The sequence below is a fragment of the Heteronotia binoei genome, chromosome 11, assembly GCF_032191835.1.
Source record: "Heteronotia binoei isolate CCM8104 ecotype False Entrance Well chromosome 11, APGP_CSIRO_Hbin_v1, whole genome shotgun sequence".
Taxonomy (NCBI): Eukaryota; Metazoa; Chordata; class Lepidosauria; order Squamata; family Gekkonidae; genus Heteronotia; species Heteronotia binoei.
Window position 1 is genome coordinate 71988452 of NC_083233.1, and position 20379 is coordinate 72008830.

The window sequence follows — 20379 nt, forward strand, 5'->3', positions numbered from 1 at the left end:
AGAGTGTTGGACTGGATGGGCCTTTGGCCGGATCCAACATGGCTTCTCTTATGTGACACAGAGTGTTGGACTGGATGGGCCACTGGTCTGATCCCTCATGGCTTCTCTTATGTTCTTATGTGACACAGAGTGTTGGACTGGATGGGTCATTGACCTGATCCAACATGGCTTCTCTTATGTTCTTATGGGACACAGAGTGTTGGACTGGATGGGCCATTGGCCTGATCCAACATGGCTTCTCTTATGTTCTTATGGGACACAGAGTGTTGGACTGGATGGGTCATTGACCTGATCCAACATGGCTTCTCTTATGTTCTTATGTGACACAGAGTGTTGGACTGGATGGGCCATTGACCTGATCCAACATGGCTTCTCTTATGTTCTTATGGGACACAGAGTGTTGGACTGGATGGGCCATTGGCCTGATCCAACATGGCTTCTCTTATGTTCTTATGGGACACAGAGTGTTGGACTGGATGGGTCATTGACCTGATTCAACATGGCTTCTCTTATGTTCTTATGGGACACAGAGTGTTGGACTGGATGGGCCACTGGTCTGATCCCTCATGGCTTCTCTTATGTTCTTATGGGACACAGAGTGTTGGACTGGATGGGTCATTGACCTGATCCAACATGGCTTCTCTTATGTTCTTATGGGACACAGAGTGTTGGACTGGATGGGCCATTGGCCTGATCCAACATGGCTTCTCTTATGTTCTTATGTGACACAGAGTGTTGGACTGAATGGGCCTTTGGCCGGATCCAACATGGCTTCTCTTATGTGACACAGAGTGTTGGACTGGATGGGCCACTGGTCTGATCCCTCATGGCTTCTCTTATGTTCTTATGTGACACAGAGTGTTGGACTGGATGGGTCACTGACCTGATCCAACATGGCTTCTCTTATGTTCTTATGGGACACAGAGTGTTGGACAGGATGGGCCATTGGCCTGATCCAACATGGCTTCTCTTATGTTCTTAAATTTGGGAACAGAGAAGGCAAGAGTCACTAGAAAAGACAGAAAAACAGGAAAAGAAGAAGACCCAACCTGAGATGGATTGACTCATTTAAGGGAGCCACAACCATCAATTTGCAAGATCTGAACAAGGCTTTCAACAGTGCTGGGGGCAGGGTTTCCCTGGTTTGGGGGCCTGCAACCCACCAGAGTGGACTGATCCCCATCCCCCCAAAGAGCTCCATCATCATGCGACATGTCCAGCAGGATGATGTAACCTAGAAGTGATATCATCGTGCTGGGCACAAAGCATGGGGGACACTCTAGCATTCAGGCAAAACTCTATGCTACCATAGAGTTTTTACCCCAGTCCTAGAGCATCCTCAGCACAATGTGCCCGCCGTGATGGTGTCACTTCCGGGTGACGTCATCACACCATGTGCACAAGATAAATCCCCTGCCGAAGTCAAAGTAGGACTTGGCAACCCTAGCTGTCAATGATAGGACGTTTTGGAGGACCTTAATTTATAGCGTGGCCAAAAGTTGTAACTGACCAGAACCAATGGGTTGAAATTAAATCCAAAGAGTTTCTGGCTCAACATTAGGAAGAACTTCCTGACCATTAGAGTGGTTCCTCAGTGGAACAGGCTTCCTCGGGAGGTGGTAGGCTCTCCTTCCTTGGAGGTTTTTAAACAGAGGCTGGATGGCCATCTGACAGCAATGAAGATCCTGTGAATTTAGGGGGAGGTATTTGTGAGTTTCCTGCGTTGTGCAGGGGGTTGGACTCGATGACCCTAGAGGTCGCTTCCAACTATCATTCTATGATTCAATGTTTCTATGACTTGATGACACTTAACACACACACACACTATTTGGAAGCATGCCCAGACCATACAAACTGTAACTCACTATGCCTAACACAACACAGTGTCACACAGCTAACATGGAATTCAAAAGATCTCCAGGTTTTGTATTGTACTCTACAAACAAATATACCAAACAGCAGGAAAACACTGACCCACCCCCTGCCAAAAAAAAATGATGACTATTAGAAGAAAAACAGGAAATATTCACTGATCCCAAGCTGGGACAGGTGTACATGAAGCGCTTGCTGCATGGCAGGTGTTCTGTATTTAGGTTGGCGGTTTGCGAATTGCGCTGCCGCTTGGAAGTTCGATAGTGGGTGGAAATCAGAGGCAAGGAAGAGACGAAACCCAGAAGGGACAAAACGAGCATGAGCACGTTGCTGCTTGACATTCACAACACTTTTTGCGCTCAGCATCCTTCTTCCATTTAAATCCAGCTTTGATCTCCCTCCTTTACCTCCTGGAGATATATATATATATAATGCATTCCTCTGGTGGCTCCAAACTAGACGTGCCGGCTCAGTTGACATTACACCTTGCCACTTAGTGGCATGCCGCATTTTGCGACGTGTTATTTCTTCACTAGGCAGCTGTTCCGCTTTATACAACACTTAAGTAACAATTTCACAGCCATTACCAGCCTGCAGTAATGACAGGGGCCGGGAGCTAAAGTGGTAACTGGTTGTAAACTACAAAGAGAGAAAAAGAACAAGGGGGGGGGGAGAGAAGAAGAAATTCGTAGAGATGCAAAGAAAAAAAAAAGATCCAGACCGTGCGGGTAAATGCAAAGGAGCGACACCTGCATTTTAATTGCATGGTCTGAAGCCTCTCTTTATCACTTGAGTAAACATGGTGTTTAGGAGGTCAAGAAGAGAGAATTGGCAAATCACTGTCTTTATGCGTTTGGGAAATGCAAAGGTATTGATTCAAGGCGCTCTCGTCTCCAGCTCTGTGCTAAGGACTCAGATGGGGTTTGCCAGCTCTCAGTTGGGAAACTTCTGGAGATGTTGAGGGGGTGGAGTCTGGGGAGGGCAGGGTTTGGATAGGGGTGGGACTTCAGTGGGGCGTCATGAAGAATCCACCTTCCAGTGCAGCCATTTTCTCCAGGGGAACTGGTCTCTGTCTCCTGGAGATCAGTTGTAATCCCGGGAGATCTCCAGGCACCCCTTGAAGTTGGCAACCCTAGACTCAGATGGCCTTCTGTTTGCTCTTATTCTGGATTATGGCAAGGGATACCACAGACAGGGATGTTGTGGACAGGTGCACCAAGTGAACAACCAGTGCTTAACCAGTAGGCAGCTAGAAGGCAACATCAGGGGAGAGCTTCAGCCTCTATGCCCTGTTGTTGGCCATCCAGAGAAACTGACTGGTGACAGAGTGAGATAGGATGCTGGACTAGGTGGATTATTGGTCGGATCCAGCATAATTCTTACGAAGGCCTCAGGCTCCATGCCCTGTTGTTGGCTCTCCAGGAGAACTGGTTGGTTACTGTGTGGGACAGGATGCTGGACTAGATGCACCACTGGTCTCATCCAGCGGGACTCTTCTGATGTTCTTATGAAGGCCTTGGCCTCCATGCCCTGTTGTTGGCCCTCCAGAGGAACTGGTTGACTACTGGAGTGCCAGTTTGGTGTAGTGGTAAAGTGTGTGGATTCTTATCTGGGAGAACCGGGTTTGTTTCCCCACTCCTCCACTTGCAGATGCTGGAATGGCCTTGAGTCAGTCAGTCAGTCAGGCCGTCGTCGTCATCATCATCATCATCATCATCATCATCATCATCACCTTCTTCTTCTTCTTCTTCTTCTTCTTCTTCTTCTTCTTCTTCTTCTTCTTCTTCTTCTTCTTCTTCTTCTTCTTCTTCTTCTTCTTCTTCTTCTTCTTCTTCTTCTTCTTCTTCTTCCCAAAGAAGACAGCATGTTCCCAGGAATCCCTAAAACAGAATATAGCTAGAAGGGTGTAATCCTAAAGTTGCCCATGCTGGGTTCTAAAATTCCTGAAGGTTTGAGTATGAAGCCAAGAAAAGGCTGGGTTTGAAGACGGACCTCAGTTGGGTATAACGCTATAGCAGGGCTGGCCAAACTGTGGCTCGGGGACAGCATGTGGCTCTTTCACACAAAGCCCCCACCGCCTCCTCAGCCAGCTTGGAGAAGGCATTTCTTTCTTTAAATCGCTTCTCCGAGCCAAGGCAGCCAGCGACTTGAAGAAGGCATTTCGTTAAAGCTGCTTTCTTTCCAACTTTCCTTGTTTCCTTCCTTCCTTGCAGCTCTCAAACATCTGCAATTCATAAGCAAGCCTGGCCACCCCTATGCTATAGTCCGCCTTCCAAAGCTGCCATATTCTCCAGGAAACTGATACCCATAGCCTGAAAATCCGTTGTAATTCTGGGAGAGCTCCAGGCCCCACCTGGAGGCTGGCAAACCTAGGTAACACCCCTCCCCGGCGTGCAAGATCCTTTCTGCTTCCCCTTTTTCTTGGGCACCTTGCACAAGCAGAGCACAGGGCCGACCCGTTCCTTTTTGTTTTCAACATTTGTAAGTCGGCTTTACTGCTGGAGCACGCAGGTGCTTCTCTCCTGACATATGTGCAAGGTTATCTGGTTTCCCCTGCCTGCCCCCAGCAAATTCCCCTCTTGATAAATACGAAGGGACTGGTGAGATTGTGCAGAAAAACCCCCAGAGGGGAATGGGAATGAGGTAGACCTGAAAATCAGTACCTGACAAGAATCTCAGGCGGCGGATTGCTAGGACGCCTCTCAAAGTATTTCGTAGCATTCAGACCGGCACATAATATGTGAGCAGACCTCTCGAGCTATTAAGAACCCTGAGAAAGAGTGGCAAGGTGTGCGATAAGGAACAGTGTGTGACAAGAAGACGTTTAATCTGATGATGCGCCTTGCGAAAGAGTATGCTGTTTAGAACGTTAAGAAGAACCATGCTGGATCAGAGGATGAAGAAGAAGAGTAGGTTTTTATACCCTGCTTTTCTGTACCTGAAGGAGTCTCAAAGTTGTCTACAATCACTATCCCTTCCTCTCCCCACAACAGACTCCTTGGAAGGTGAGCAGGGCTGAGAGAGTTCAGAGAGAACCGTGACCAGGGGACTTTTCATAGAAAAAGAAGAGCCAGAGCTCATTTGCATAACTGATTTGCATATGCTACACACCCCTGACATCACCAGAAGGTGTACAAAATTATATCAGTTCAGCATCTCTATTAAAATACTCCTTGAATTATAACCATTGTAATAAAACCTTATAAATGGAATAAAATGGAATGAATGAATGAATGAATAAATAAATGGAATAAAATAAAATTACTCCCTTCATACTTTTTAAATGACTTTCTCAGGGCTTTCTTTTGTAGCAGGAACTCCTTTGCATATTAGGTTGCACCCCTCTTATATAGCCAATCTTTTAAGAGCTTACAGGGCTCTTATTATAGGGCCTCTTGTAAACTCTTGGAGGATTGGCTACATCAGGGGGCGAGGACTAATATGCAAAGGAGTTCCTGCTACCGAAAAAAAGTCCTGGACTTCCTCCTGTCTGAGCACAGTGGCATGATGAAGATTTCCATCCATTTGCTTTATATGTTTTGCTTAATTTTCCGTTTTTTGTGGGGGAAAAATATTTTAAAAGTTTGTCAACTCTTAAGAGTCCAGCCAAATTCTCACAGAGGGGTTGAACAACGGAGCCCAGAAGCAAGTATTGTGGCAGGAACAGTAAAAAAGAAAGAGCACAATAAAATTCTGAGGTTCTGAAGCTCTGCTCCTGTGAGCTCCTGTCCAAAATGAGGTCTGATCATGACTGGCCCAGGAGGCTTCAAGCTAAGCCCCTGGTCGGGGCGGGGTTCCCCCGCTCGAGAGGTTCTCAACTCGCCGGCCCACTTGTTGGTTCACAGGCGATGGAGCATGACGGCCACTCTAGGCATTTCCAAGAAAACTCTATGGTTTTCCCGGATGCTCTAGCCATTTGGGAGGGAAAACTCTATGGTACAGCAAGCTGCGAGGGACTTGGCAACCCTACTTCAAGCAAAGGATGGGGCAGGTTTTGGGTTTTTTTTTGTAGTAGGAACTTTTTTTCTGTAATAGGAACTCCTTTGCATATTAGGCCACACCCCACTGATGTAACCAATCCTCTAAGAGCTTACACTAAGCTCTGTACGAAGAGCCCTGTAAGCTCTTGGAGGATTGGCTGCATCAGGGTCGTGTGGTCTAATGTGCAAAGGAGCTCCTGCTACAATAAAAGGCCCTGGGCTTCGTGGTGTCTTGGGGTGGAGCTTGCTGATGAGCTATTATTGGAGAGCAGGAGTCGACTGAACTGCCTGGAGTTGTATCGCACGGCAGCTGGGACTGTGCGTCATCACCCGTCAGGTGGCTCTGAAAAGATGAACCGTTCACCCCCTCACCCCCACCCACATGCACAAATGGTGACGGAAATCAGCCGCACTGTTCTTTGCCAGAGTATTGCTGCCCATCTGCAGGCTACAGAAATTCAGAGGTCACGGTTTATGTTTATGTTTACGTTTAATTCGATTTATAAGGCGGGCTCAGGGTGGCTTACATCCAATCATAGTAAACTGCGATTGCCATCATGAAATCGATACAACCATTGAACAGTACAAGTTAAAACCATCTGCAGTTGGTGCTAACAAATCAGATGTTACTCATCTTTTCGGGACGACTGTCGTTCCAGAATTCTCCTGCAGTCGACTGAAGGCTTGCCGGACACGGTGGGGTGTGTGCGGTGTGTGTTTGTGTGACTTTCAAATATGCGTGGTCACGGAGAGCTCCAATATCTCAACTTTAGGCAAGGAGAATGTGCCCTAAACCTCGTCTTGGGGTCGACACCTGGCTAACCTACTTGCTCAGTAGATGTTTTTAAAATGAATGGGACTTTTCCATAGGAGTGCCTTTAAAGATTCAGGCAGGGGCTGAACAGCCATCTAGGTGATTGCCTAGGGCGCCAGCCTGCTGAGGTCACCAAATTGGGCACCCCCATGTGACTCGGTGATGTTACCCGCGCAGAGAGGGGTATCGGAAGTTAGCCTCGCCTAGGGTGCCGGACAGTCTTGGGCCAGCCCTGCTGTCGGGAATGCCTGAACTTGGATTTCTGGCATTGAGCAGGGGTTTGATCTGGACACTCAAGGAGACCCTTTCTTCCTCTGTGACCCTCTGCATGAAGAGCCGGTGCTTTTGTCACTGAACCATAGCCCCTCCCTGAACAGTAGGGTCACCAGTGGGTGGGGGATAGGGTTGCCAGATCCGGACTGGGAAATTCCTGGAGATTTGGGGAATGGGGCCTGGGGAAGGCAGGGACCTCAGTGGGGTATAAGGCATTGGACAATGTTCCCTCTAAGCCAGGGGTCCCCAACAATAATTGTATAATTATTTCATTGTATATTACAATGTAGTAATACTAATAAGACAACGATGACATTGCATTTATATCCTGCCCTTCACTCCAAATCTCAGAGTCTCAGAGCAGCTCACAATCTCCTTTGTCTTCCTCCCCCACGACAGACAGGTAGGTGGGGTTGAGAGAGCGCTCCCAAAAGCTGCTCTTTCAAGGACAACTCTTGCAAGAGCTATGACTGACCCAAGGCCATTCCAAGCAGCTGCAAGTGGGGAATCAAACCCGGTTCTTCCAGATAAGAGAGCTCTGGCTGACCCAAGGCTGTTCCAAGCAGCTGCAAGTGGAGGAGTGGGGAATCAAACCCGGTTCTTCCAGATAAGAGTCCGCACACTTAACCATTACACCAAATTAATAGAAATAAAGAATACAATTGTATCATCCCAAAACCATTCCGCCCCCCTCCCCCGGTTCGTGGAAAAATTGTCTTCCACAAAACCAGTCCCTGGTGCCAAAAAGGTTGGCAACTGCTGCTCTAAGCCATGGAGTCTTGTGAGCAAAAATTCTACTTTGTGAGCCCCTGGCATTAAAGTGGTGAGCTACTGCGTAAATTAGTTAGCTCTGGGGCTATTTTTTTCTGAGCTAAGACAAAAATGTGTGAGCTGGAGGTCAAAAATCTGTGAGCTAGCTCACACTAATGCAGCTTAGAGGGAACACTCGCTATGGAGTCCACCTTCCAAATAAATGATCTCTGTAGTCTGGAGATGAGCTGTAATTCCAGGGGAATCCCCAGGTCCCACCTGGAGGCTGGCATCCCTAAGCAACTCGGTTTTAAATATAAAGACTGCCGTTTGGAAAAGCCTTTGCTTCACATGCCGTCACCTCTGGGGAGACGAGATTCAAAGATTTGTCACGCTTTTTGAAAGTCAGGGCTCGGATGTGGCAATTTGTCACCGGGTGCTGTGAAAGTCAAGGGCATGCGAGGCAGTGCAGCCGTCCATCCTTCCCGCTGGGATGGCAGCAGGCACGCTAACTCCGAGAAGGCAGCCTCGCTGGAGGATAACAAGGGAGCAATTGTGAGTGTGATTGCTTTGGGGTGGGTTTTTTATTATTATTAAAGTTATTCTCAATTACGGCTCCAGCACTTCTTTCCATCCTGTAATTTTTTTTTTTTTACAAAACCAAAATTTTGCTTTAGATTTTGAATTGGGCAGAGGGCCACATTTAAGCGTGTGGACTCTTATCTGGGAAAACCGGGTTTGATTCCCCACTCCTCCACTTGCAGCTGCTGGGTCAGCCATAGCTCTCATGGGAGTTGTCCTTGAAAGGGCAGCTTCTGGGAGAGCTCTCTCAGCCCCACCTACCTCACAGGGTGTCTGTTGTGTAGAGGAAGGTAAAGGACATTGCAAGCCGCTCTGAGATTCAGGGTGAAGATTGGGGAATAAAGCCAATTTCTTCTTCTTCTTCTTCTTCTTCTTCTTCTTCTTCTTCTTCTTCTTCTCTTCCTCCTCCTCCTCTTCCTCCTGGAGGGTTGAGTGGATAAAGAGGAGGAAGCAGAATTCAGCAGACCTGGTGTGACGGCCCCATCCACTTCCCTCCCTCAGAGGCAAGATTTTCCCTCCATTTTTCTTTCCCTTTCCTGATTGAGCTGCCCTAGTCATGTGTTTTCTTCTTTGCTGAAGAACTCTGGCACAGTCTGGTATTTTGATAATTGTAGTTCAAGAAGCATTTGAAGGTAGAAGCTGAGCTGATGTAATTGAGTACACCTTCCAATGGTGCAGGGGTGTGTGGCACATGTAAATGAGTTGTGCCTATGAGCTCCGGCACCTCTTTTTCTACAAAATGACCCTTGGCGGCAACTACTAGAGCAGGGGTAAAGTTAAAGGTAAGAAGGACTGTAAAAGGTAAGAAAGACTCCTTTAAGCGGTGGAAAGCTAGTCCAAGTGAGATTAATAAAAGGGAACACAGGCTGTGACAAATCAAATACAAGACTGTGATAAGGCAGGCAAAAAGGGACTATGAGGAGTATATTGCAAAAAACATAAAGACCAACAATAAAAATTTCTTCAAATATATTAAAAGCAGGAAACTAGCCAGGGAGGCAGTGGGGCCCTTGGATGACCAAGGGGTCAAAGGATTACTGAAGGAGGATAGGGAAATGGCTGAGAAGCTGAATGCATTTTTTGCCTCCGTCTTCACTGTGGAAGACGAGAAGTGTTTGCCCACTCCAGAACCACTAATTTTGGAAGGGGTGTTGAAAGACCTGAGTCAGATTGAAGTGACAAGAGAGGAGGTCCTACAACTGATTGACAAATTAAAAACTAATAAGTCACCAGGTCCGGATGGCAAATATCCAAGAGTTCTGAAAGAACTCAAAGTTGACCTTGTGGATCTCCTGACAAAAATATGTAATCTTTCATTGACATCTGCCTCCGTTCCTGAGGACTGAAAGGTAGCAAATGTCACCCCCATCTTTAAAAAGGCTTCCAGAGGAGATCTGGGAAATTACAGGCCAGTCAGTCTGACTTCAATAATGGGAAAGTTGGTAGAAACCATTATCAAGGACAGAATGAGTAGGCACATTGATGAACACAAGTTATTGAGGAAGACTCAGCATGGGTTCTGTAAGGGAAGATCTTGCCTCACTAACCTGTTACAGTTCTTTGAGGGGGTGAACAAGCATGTGGACAAAGGGGACCCAATAGATGTTGTTTACCTTGACTTCTATAAAGCTTTTGATAAAGTTCCACATCAAAGGCTCCTTAGTAAGCTCGAGAGTCATAGAGTAAAAGGACAGGTCCTCTTGTGGATCAAAAACTGGCTAATTAATAGGAAGCAGAGAGAGAGTATAAATGGGCAGTCTTCGCAGTGGAAAACGGTAAGCAGTGGTGTGCCGCAGGACTTGGTACTGGGTTCCATGCTCTTTAACTTGTTCATTAAAGATCTGGAGTTGGAAGTAAGCAGTGAAGTGGCCAAGTTTGCAGATGACACTAAATTGTTCAGGGTGGTGAGAACCAGAGAGGATTGTGAGGCACTCCAAAGGGATCTTTTGAGGCTGGGTGAGTGGGCATCACCGTGACAGTTGAGGTTTATTGTGGCCAAGTGCAAAGTAATGCACATTGGGGCCAAGAATCCCAGCTACAAATACAAGTTGATGGGTTGTGAACTGGCAGAGACTGACCAAGAGAGACATCTTGGGGTCGTGGTAGATAACTCACTGAAAATTTAAGGACAGTGTGCAATTGGAATAAAAAAGGCCAACGCCATGCTGGGAATTATTAGGAAGGGAATTGAAAACAAATCAGCCAGTATCATAATGCCCCTGTATAAATCGATGGTGCGGTCTCATTTGGAGTACTGTGTGCAATTCTGGTCACTGCACCTCAAAAAGGATATTATAGCATTGGAAAACGTGCAGAAAAGGGCAACTAGAATGATGCAAGGTTTGGAACACTTTCCCTATGAAGAAAGGTTAGAACGCTTGGGGCTCTTTTGCTTGGAGAAACATTGACTGCGGGGTGACATGATAGAGGTTTACAAGATTGTGCATGGGATGGAGAAGGTTGAGAAAGAAGTCCTTTTCTCCCTTTCTCACAATACAAGAACTCGTGGGCATTCAATGAAATTGCTGAGCAGTCAGGTTAAAACAGATAAAAGGAAGTACTTCTTCACACAAAGGGTGATTAACATGGAATTCACTGCCACAAAAGGTGGTGGCAACTTCAAGCATAGCCAGCTTCAAGAGGGGATTAGATAAAAATATGGAGCAGAGGTCCATCAATGGCTATTAGCCACAGTGTGTGTGTGTGTATTGGCCACTGTGTGACACAGAGTGTTGGACTGGATGGGCCATTGGCCTGATACGATATGGCTTCTCTTATGTTCTTAAGGGTGGCCAACAGTAGCTCTCCAGATGTTTTTTGCTTACAACTCCCATCAGCCCCAGCCATTAGCCATGCTGGCTGGGGCTGATGGGAGTTGTAGGCAAAAAACATCTGAAGAGCTACCATTGGCAACCCCTGTACTAGAGCATTGGGTTAGAAAGTGGTAGGGTTGTCATCTCTGGGCTGGGAAATGTGCAGAAATTTTGAGAGTGCAGCTTGAGTGGGGTGAGGTTTGGGGAGGGGAGGGACCTCAATGGAGTATAATGTTACAGAGTCTACCTTCCAAAGCGTCCATTTTTTTCCAGGTTGAACTGACCTTTGTTGCCTGAAGAACAGTTGTCATTTGGGATTTTTTTTGAGCAGGAATGCACAGGAATGCAGTTTTGGCTGGCTTGGTGTCAGGGGTGTGGCCTAATATGCAAATGCGGTTCTGCTGGGCTTTTTTTTGGGAGAAACAATGATGACATCAGTGGGCATGGTCTAATATGCAGATGTGGTCCTGCTGGTTTTTTTCCTACAAAAAAGAGAGAGTCCTGGTTGTAATCCCAGGAGATCTCCAGCCGTTACCTGAAGGTGGCATGTGGGGTTGTTGGAACTGATTTCATTTTTTTTTTTGAGACCATGATGTGGTTCTTATTGTTTTGATTTTCAAATGGAGTTTTAAAGCCGCCGTCGGCTTTGGGAGAGGTGGTGTGTGGGGGGGGGGAGGTTTGGAGAAACGTTTAGCATGCGTTAAGGACGTGACCTTCAAACCCTCGAAGACGCTTCTTGACATGGCAAAATCCAACCGCAAATAGCCATGCTCTTCTGTGCGCAATAATTGTTCGAGACAAGCGGTGAAAACAGCTGAAGGGCCAGGGCTGTGAGCCAGCCGGGCAGATGAAACAATCGCACGCAGCCCTTCTCATCCAAGTTGGTTTGAAAAAGGAATCCCATGGCCTTTGTTCCATTGCCTTGGCTCTGTTCCCGCTGCTTAAGTCAGCAACCGTCCAGGGACCGTCTGCCAAATGTGTCTTCTCTCATAATAATGACATCTCTTCTTGATTTGGCGCTTGCAAAAAAAAGAAACCCCTAAACAATCCTCATACATATTCAGGGCTGTGTTTGCTTCTCTTTCGCCTCCCCGCCAGGCCTTTCACAGTGTAAACTGTGGCAATCCAAATTCCGCGCTAAGGATGGTCGGACTCTGCGAGCTGTCTGCATTTCGGGATGGAAGCTTGATGGGCGGTTAGATTCAAGAGGGACAAAAGGAAATGTTTCTTTGCACCGAGGGTGACCAAAAAGGTGGAATTCACTGCCGGAGGATGTAGCGATGTCCACAGGCATAGACAGCTTTCAAAGGAGATTAGACAGGTTCAGGGAGGATCGGTCCATTAGTGGCTACTAGCCATGGTGGCAAAAGGAAATCATATTTAGAGGCAGTCAGACTCTGGATTCCAGAGCCAGGAGGCAACATGATTTGATTTGATTTGACTTGATTTATTAGATTTCTATCCCACCCTCCCCGCTGAAGTAGGCTCAGGGCAGCTCACAGAAGTAAAATCGTGATAAAACATTAATTATACATTTCAAATAATACAACATTCAGTAATATAACAGTTTAAACAGTTTTGTGCTAATATCAGGGCTTTTTTTTGAGCAGGAACGTGCAGGAACGCAGTCCCAGTTGGTTTGGTGTCAGGAGGTGTGGCCTAATATGCAAATGAATTCCTGCTGGGCTTTTTGTAGAAAAAGCCCTATGCGAAACAGTGGTGACATCAGGGGGTGTGGCCTAATAGGCAAATGAGTTCCTGCTGGGCTTTTTGTAGAAAAGCCCTATGCGAAACAGTGGTGACATCAGGGGGTGTGGCCTAATAGGCAAATGAGTTCCTGCTGGGCTTTTTGTAGAAAAGCCCTATGCGAAACAGTGGTGACATCAGGGGGTGTGGCCTAATATGCAAATGAATTCCTGCTGGGCTTTTTGTAGGAAAAGCCCTATGCGAAACAGTGGTGACATCAGGGGGTGTGGCCTAATAGGCAAATGAGTTCCTGCTGGGCTTTTTGTAGAAAAGCCCTATGCGAAACTGTGGTGACATCAGGGGGTGTGGCCTAATAGGCAAATGAGTTCCTGCTGGGCTTTTTGTAGAAAAGCCCTATGCGAAACAGTGGTGACATCAGGGGGTGTGGCCTAATATGCAAATGAATTCCTGCTGGGCTTTTTGTAGAAAAAGCCCTATGCGAAACAGTGGTGACATCAGGGGGTGTGGCCTAATAGGCAAATGAGTTCCTGCTGGGCTTTTTGTAGAAAAGCCCTATGCGAAACAGTGGTGACATCAGGGGGTGTGGCCTAATATGCAAATGAATTCCTGCTGGGCTTTTTGTAGAAAAAGCCCTATGCGAAACAGTGGTGACATCAGGGGGTGTGGCCTAATAGGCAAATGAGTTCCTGCTGGGCTTTCTCTACCCCAAAAAAGCCCTGGCTAATATTATTAATATCTGATGGCATTCAGTGCTTTTAGGTATCCTTTTTATTACTATATCAGGGATTCAGTCAAAGGCTAGCTGGGATAATGTTGTCTTACAAGCCTTGCGGAACTGGGCGAGGTCCCACAAGGCTCTAACTTCCTCCGGTAGTTGGTTCTACCAATAGGGGGCAGCGATCGAGAAGACTCTCTCCTTGGTGGATTTTAGTCTTGCCTCCCCCAACCTGGGGATTGATAGTAGATTTTATGTTCCAGATCTGAACTAGTGGGGAACTAGTGGGGAGAGATGGTCCCTAAGGTAAGCAGGTCTTCGGCCATGTAGGGCTTGCTTGCTTTCTATGCCCTGTTGTTGGCCCTCCAAAGGAATTGGTTGGCCACTATGGCTTTTTCCAGACCGGCAGTTTAAAACGACCCAGGGATGGCTGGGAAACGGATCAGAAAAGTGTGTCCAAATTTGCACATCCGCCTCCCGCCCCGGTCCCGCACTCACCCCGTCCTCCGGCATCCTCAAAGCGGCTCAAAAAGCCACCACTTTTGAAACGGTAGCAAGTTTCTGAGCTGTGCGCCGTTCACCTCTTTGATGTGCGGATGTGGAAGCGTGCAAGTGAGGTGGATTGGTGGTGTGAACTTGCACTCACTCATTTGTATTCTTTAAAAAAAAACTGCCCAGAGTGCATGAACGCATGTGCACAAGACCACTAAAAATGTATGGAAAAAAATAAACTGAAACCGCCCCAAGGGAATGGTGCGCTACAGCCATCTGACCGTGCCAAAATACTTCCCACACAGGTTATGGGTGCTTAGAGGGGGAGCATGTGGAAGGGCTTCTGCCGCTCCATTTTGAGCTGGCCCGATTTGGGATGAACTCCATGTTGCCGGTCTGGAACCAGCGTATGTGAGACAAGATGCTGGACTAGCTGGACTACTGGTCTGTGCATGGAAAGCTGTTTTTATGTTGTGCTCGAATCGATACTGAATTCACGCAGTGAATCAACAGCATCCCTAATTGTTACGATATCTCTGCTTTTGTATGTTTGGTTTGCGCTCACCTGCCAAGGACCCTAACTTTCATGCCTGGCAGCTTCTAATAGCCTGAGGTTTGGAGAATGCAAAGTGGGAGTTTGACAAATCTGCTTCCCATATTATAGCCCCAGAATTTTTTTTCTTGGATCAGGCTTAGGGGGTCAAACTTGGCACAAACCCTTGCTTCTATTTCTCCTGCAGATTGAACAAAGCCCGGCCTATTAGACTCTTCTTTCTGGATTACGCAAGCCATCTATCTTATGCGGTAGCGCCTTTGAAAGGAGCAGTAATGAGGAATGCGATGAAGATTGATAGGCTGGCCGGAGATGACATTCTCTGCCTAATTGTTAACATAGCCTCTTGTCTCTCGCAGGGCAAAGGTGAAGAAAGGTGTGAACGTTTTCAGCATCCAGGCTAGCAATCCATACACGTGGGACGTCCAAAAGAGCGTGGACTATTTGGGGAAATATGCGCCAGCTGTCATCTTCTGTCGGAGGAAAACTGCTCCCCCTGGAAAGAGGTAAGTTGCTTTGCAGTGACTTCACGGTAGTATTCAGATGAAGGCTGGTATTCCTTGGGAGCTTCTTTGGACGTACTCAGCAAGATAGGGTTGCCACCTCTGGGTTGGCAAATACCTGGAGGCAGGGTGGAATTCTAGCAGGAGCTCCTTTGCATGTTAGGCCACACCCCCTTGATGTAGCCAATCCTCCAAGAGGTTACAAAAAAGAGCCTCGTAAGCTCCAGGAGGATTGGCTACATCAGGAGGGTGTGTCCTAATATGCAAAGGCAGGAGTGGAATTCTAGCATATTAGACTGCCCCCCCCCCCCGATGTAGCCAATCCTCCAAGAGTTTATAGTAGGCTCTGTAAGAAGAGCCCTGTAAGCTCTTGGAGGATGGGCTGCATCAGAGGGGTGTGGCCTAATATGGAAAGGAGTTCCTGCTACAAAAAAAGCCCTGGGTCTGGGGAACCGCAACCCGACTGGTAGATAAACTTCATGTCTATCATCTCCCTCAATTGCCTTATCAAAATCGTTCAGTTGCCTGTCTTTAATTGATAGGAAATCCTTCTTCAGCCAAAGAATAACTAGCTTGCGCAGTTTGCTGCCACATGATACAATGATGTGTCCAGGGCTTTTTTGGTAGCAGGAACACCTTTGCATATTAGGCCGCACCCCCATGATGTAGCCAATCCTCCTGGAGCTTACAGTAGGGCCCTGTACGAAGAGCCCTGTAAGCTCTTGGAGGACTGGCTACATCAGGGGTGAGTGGCCTAAGATGCAAAGGAGCTCCTGCTACAAAAAAAAAGGCCCGGGTTGCAATAGAGAGAAATCTCCAGGTGTCACCTGGCGGTTGGCAACCCTACTTGAGATTAGCCATGCCATTACAGCTTCCAAGGAAGAACGTGCCCATCCTGAAACATCTTTCCCTACAAATAAACACCCATGGCTTTCTGGGTGGGGAAAGAGAGCAGCATGACCGCACAAAGGAAGCAGCTGCAGGAACGCTGGTCGCAGGGACAGGACACTCATGTGGCCGATGTGCCCTCATGCCTGCTCTCCCTCCACTATTGACTTTTGATGTCTTGTTGAAGCTTTCTTTTCCTCTGTTATAGCACTGATGTTTTTATGCTATAGGTTAGGGGTTTCCAACCAGGTGCCCAGGGGCGCTGTGGTGCCTGCAGATACTTTTCTGGTGACTGCAAAGTGGTTTAGGAAGTGGGCATGGCCAAGCAGGGCTTTTGTGCAGCAAGGGTTCTGATTGGCCCCCGGCAATTTGATTGGCTGGTGTTCCATAGCGCTTTGGTTGAGTGGCAAGATTTTTGTATAACAATGCCAGGGGTCCCCAAATAGTGCTCAAGGGTGCCGTACAGGGTTGCCAGTTTCCTAGGAGCGCCTGGAGATCTCCCAATTTTACAACTGATCTCCAGCTGGCAGAGATCAGCTCCCCTGGAGAAAATGGCTGCCTTGAAGGGTGGGCTCTATGGTATTGTGCCATGCTGAGGCCCCTCCCCTCCCCAGATCCCACCCTCTCCTGGATCCACCCCCAAAGTCCCCAAGTATTTTCCAATACAGACCTGGCAACCCTAGTGCCATAGCACCTGCCAACTCCTTTTCTGGTTCTTGCCAAGTGTTTTTAGAATGTGGGCAGGGCAGGTGGGGTTTTTGCCCAGCAAGGCTTCTGATTGGCTGTTGGAGATTTGATTAGCTGTGTAGATTTTTAAAAAAAATTGCTTTGGCAGTAGCAGAAGGATCTTCACCATGCAACTGCAAGGAAGCTGGGTCAGCCATTTTGTGGCTGGCTCCATCTCTTGCGGCAGCCATTTTGTGACAGTCTGCTCCTGCCACGCTGTGTCCAAATTCTAAAGGCGCCCACAGGGGAGCAAAGGTTGGGCCCCCCTCCTTTCCTCAACAATGGCTTTATTACTGCTAGCCATATTGCTGGTTTGAGCAATGGATGATTACCGGTCTGCGGTCGTAGTTGCTTTTCGAATGGTCGTGTATTGTTTTGTTTGAAATTTGCACTGCCCCATGGCTGTTTCAACCCCCTTTAGGATGTTTCCAAACAAACAGGTTTTTAATTGGCGACTGTGCTGCTTTTGTGTAACGATTCAGAGCTCGTGGGACGGCAGGAGTGAAATTTCTGAAACGGGAATGGAAATTTCACTTGGAATGAGGTCTTTTTAAAAATAATTTCAAGTTTATTCAAAAATAATTCAATTTCCAAGGACAAGTTACATAAACTGGCGTCATAGAATATCACACCTCTTTCTTACAATGATAACAGTAAAAAGCTGGAGTTGGGTCAGAGGTTATAAGGACTGCCTTGAACACTTAGGGGGTAGGAGGTGCAGGGGTGGATGACAGGTGGTCAGCTGGTACATGACCTCAGAGAAAGGGGAGGCTCCGCAATGACCATAAGGGTTGGACTTGTCCGGTGGCCAATGGCCAGTTTATTAGGGGCACCTGGTTGGATACCCATACCTGGCCAATGAGTGGACCTCCCCGCAACTATACAAAAAAAATTAATACAATAGAATAAAATAAAATAACATAACATAACCCCCTCTCCCCCCCCCCACTTCAACAACAAAGTGAGGGGAACCAATTGAGATATAGAACGGTTTGACATCAGCGTTAGCATAACGTAGATAAACAGTGCTCTCTAAGAACCAATCAAAGTAGCCAAATGCCCTTGCAGACCTTATGTCTAGCGATTGAATTAATATAAGTTGAGTCATTGGCAAGTTTCTCCAGGACTGGGAGCCACATTGCAATGTAATTAGAGTATGCCTGGCAAGGGTCATACTGATTTAGTCTGGCCGAAATCTTGTCTAGGACTATGTGGCCCCGTACCTTGGCAAGGGACATGCTAGTTGAGCTTTTCGAGTTATGGGCTATGATTGTCTTGGCCACTGTTAAGAGTTTAATTATTAAAGATCTCTTTGGGGGAGTTAGTGAGAAGTTGGACCAATAAAGCCTTTTAGCTGCTACAGCTGTGCATATGGCAAGGTGCTTCAAGGAAGAAACCGTGAAAACTTAAAGCCTATAGTCAACTTCTTCAGGCCAGGCTGGGGTGGATCTTCCTTGGCCAGAGGTTTGCCAGCTTCCAGGTGGTATCTGGAGATCTCCTGGGATTACAGCTGATCTCTAGAGCAACAGAAATCACTTCCCGTGGAGGAAGCAGCAGCTTTGGGATTGGGGTATATTTAGGGTTACCAGGTCCAATTCAAGAAATATCTGGGGACTTTGGGGGTGAAGCCAGGAGACATTGGGGGGGTCGGGGTGGAGCCAGCAGCAAGGTTGTGACAAGCATCATTGAACTCCAAAGGGAGTTCTGACCATCACATTGAAAGGGACCTCATGCCTTCCCTCCATTGGAAATCATGACGGATAGGGGCACGTTCTTTTGGGGCTCACAGAATGGGACCCCCTGGTCCAATCTTTTTGAAACTTGGAAAGTCTTTTGAAGAGAGGTGTCAGAACTTGTAACTTCCCTATGTGCTGTTAGCCTGTGTGACTCCATATTGTAACCAGACACTAACCCATGCAACCTTGCTTCAGCCACTAACCAACATTCTTATGCATTTCAAACAAACTGTGATCACTGAAGGGTGACAGATAGCCTCTGGTCAACATCTGCAGGTGCCCCTTTGAAGCCGGGCCGGTCACGCCTTCACAGCAGGACTCCATCCTCCCTTACTGATAACGGGCCCTGAGAAACAGACAGTTGTCTCTAGCCGTGTGAAAGATCGTTTTATTGTTGTCACTATAACCACATAAAATGTAACCAATGCTAACTTTCGGTATCAGTGCTATCCTGTACCTTCAGCTCTGTAGTTCTCAATAAACGCCTATACTTTTGCAACAAAGTCTTGGGCCTCGATTGGAGTTCTTCCAGTTCTGACAAGAGGCCTCAGATGCTATGCTGAAAATTTGGGGCCTCTACCTCAAAAAAGAGTCCCCAAGAGCCCCACGTGCCCTCAGATCAATTCTCCATTATACCCTATTGGAATTGGTCTCCATAGGGAATAATGGGGTGCCCAGCAGACATTTCCTCCCCCCCCCCCCGCTTTCTGATGACCCTGAAGCTGGAGGAGGGCCTCGAAACTGGGGAATCCCCTGCCCCCACCTGGGGACTGGCAACCCTAGGTATATTTAGTGGAATCCTATCCATACTGTGCTTCATCCGCTCCCCAAATCCCATCTTCCTTGGGCTCCATCTCCAAATTTTCAGGAACTTCCCAAACCAGACCTGGCAACCTGAGCATTAGAATTGCCAGGTCTCCCATTGGTGGGGAATGGGGGTAGGGTTGCCAGTTCCAGGTAGAGAAACTCCTGGAGATTTGGGGCAGAGTCTGGGGAGGACAGGGACCTCAGTGGGGGGTCCAGTGCCATAGAATCATAGAATCATAGAGTTGGAAGGGATCTCTAGGGTCATCTAGTCCAACCCCCCTGCACAATGCAGGAAACTCACAAACACCTCCCCCTAAATTCACAGGATCTTCATTGCTGTCAGATGTCCACCTAGCCTCTGTTTAAAAACCTCCAAGGAAGGAGAGCCCACCACCTCCCGAGGAAGCCTGTTCCACTGAGGAATCACTCTAACGGTCAGGAAGTTCTTCCTAATGTTGAGCCGGAAACTCTTTTGATTTAATTTCAACCCATTGGTTCTGGTCCTGCCTTCCGGAGTCCATCCTCCAAAGAATCCATTTGCTCCAGGAAACTGATCTCTGTAGTCTGGAGATGAACTGTAATTACTGGAGATCCCCAGGACCCATCTGGTAGCTGGCATCCCTACCTAGGATGGTGTTCAGGGACTCTCACTAAGGTTGCCAATCACCAGTTGAGGACAGGGGATCCCACGGTTTGGAGGCCCTCTCCCTGCTTCAGGGTTATCAGAAAGCGGGGGTGGGAAATGTCTGCTGGGCACTCCATTATGCCCTATAAAGACAAATTCCCATAGGGTAGAACGGAGAATTGATCCGTGGGTAACTGGGAGGCTGTTTTGTTTTGTTTTTTTAGATAGAGGCACCACATTTTCAGCGTAGCATCTGACGCCTCTCCTCAAAACACCCTCCAAGTTTCACAAAGTTTGGACCAGAGAGTCCAATTCTATAAGCTCCAAAAGAAGGCGCCCCTATCCTTCATTATTTCCAAACGAAGGGAAGGCATTTAAAAGGTGTGCGGTCCCTTTCAATGGGATGGCCAGAACCCCCTTCAGAGTTCCATCTTGCTTGTCACACCCTTGCTCCTGGCTCCACCCCAAAGTCTCCTGCCTCCACCCCCGAAGTCCCCAGATATTTCTTGTGTCGGACTTGGTGGCCCTAACTCCCACAGACAG

General features: G+C 47.5%; 1 protein-coding gene across 1 annotated transcript in view; it reads left to right on the forward strand.

Annotated features, from left to right (window-relative positions):
- Window positions 1-20379, forward strand: part of LOC132579464 (transmembrane protein 132D-like) — a 781341-nt gene that overhangs the window by 339845 nt on the left and 421117 nt on the right. Inside the window, exon 3 of the mRNA XM_060249844.1 lies at window positions 14911-15057. Within this exon, the coding sequence (XP_060105827.1) occupies window positions 14911-15057 (147 nt within the window). The remainder of the gene's footprint in view (window positions 1-14910; window positions 15058-20379) is intronic.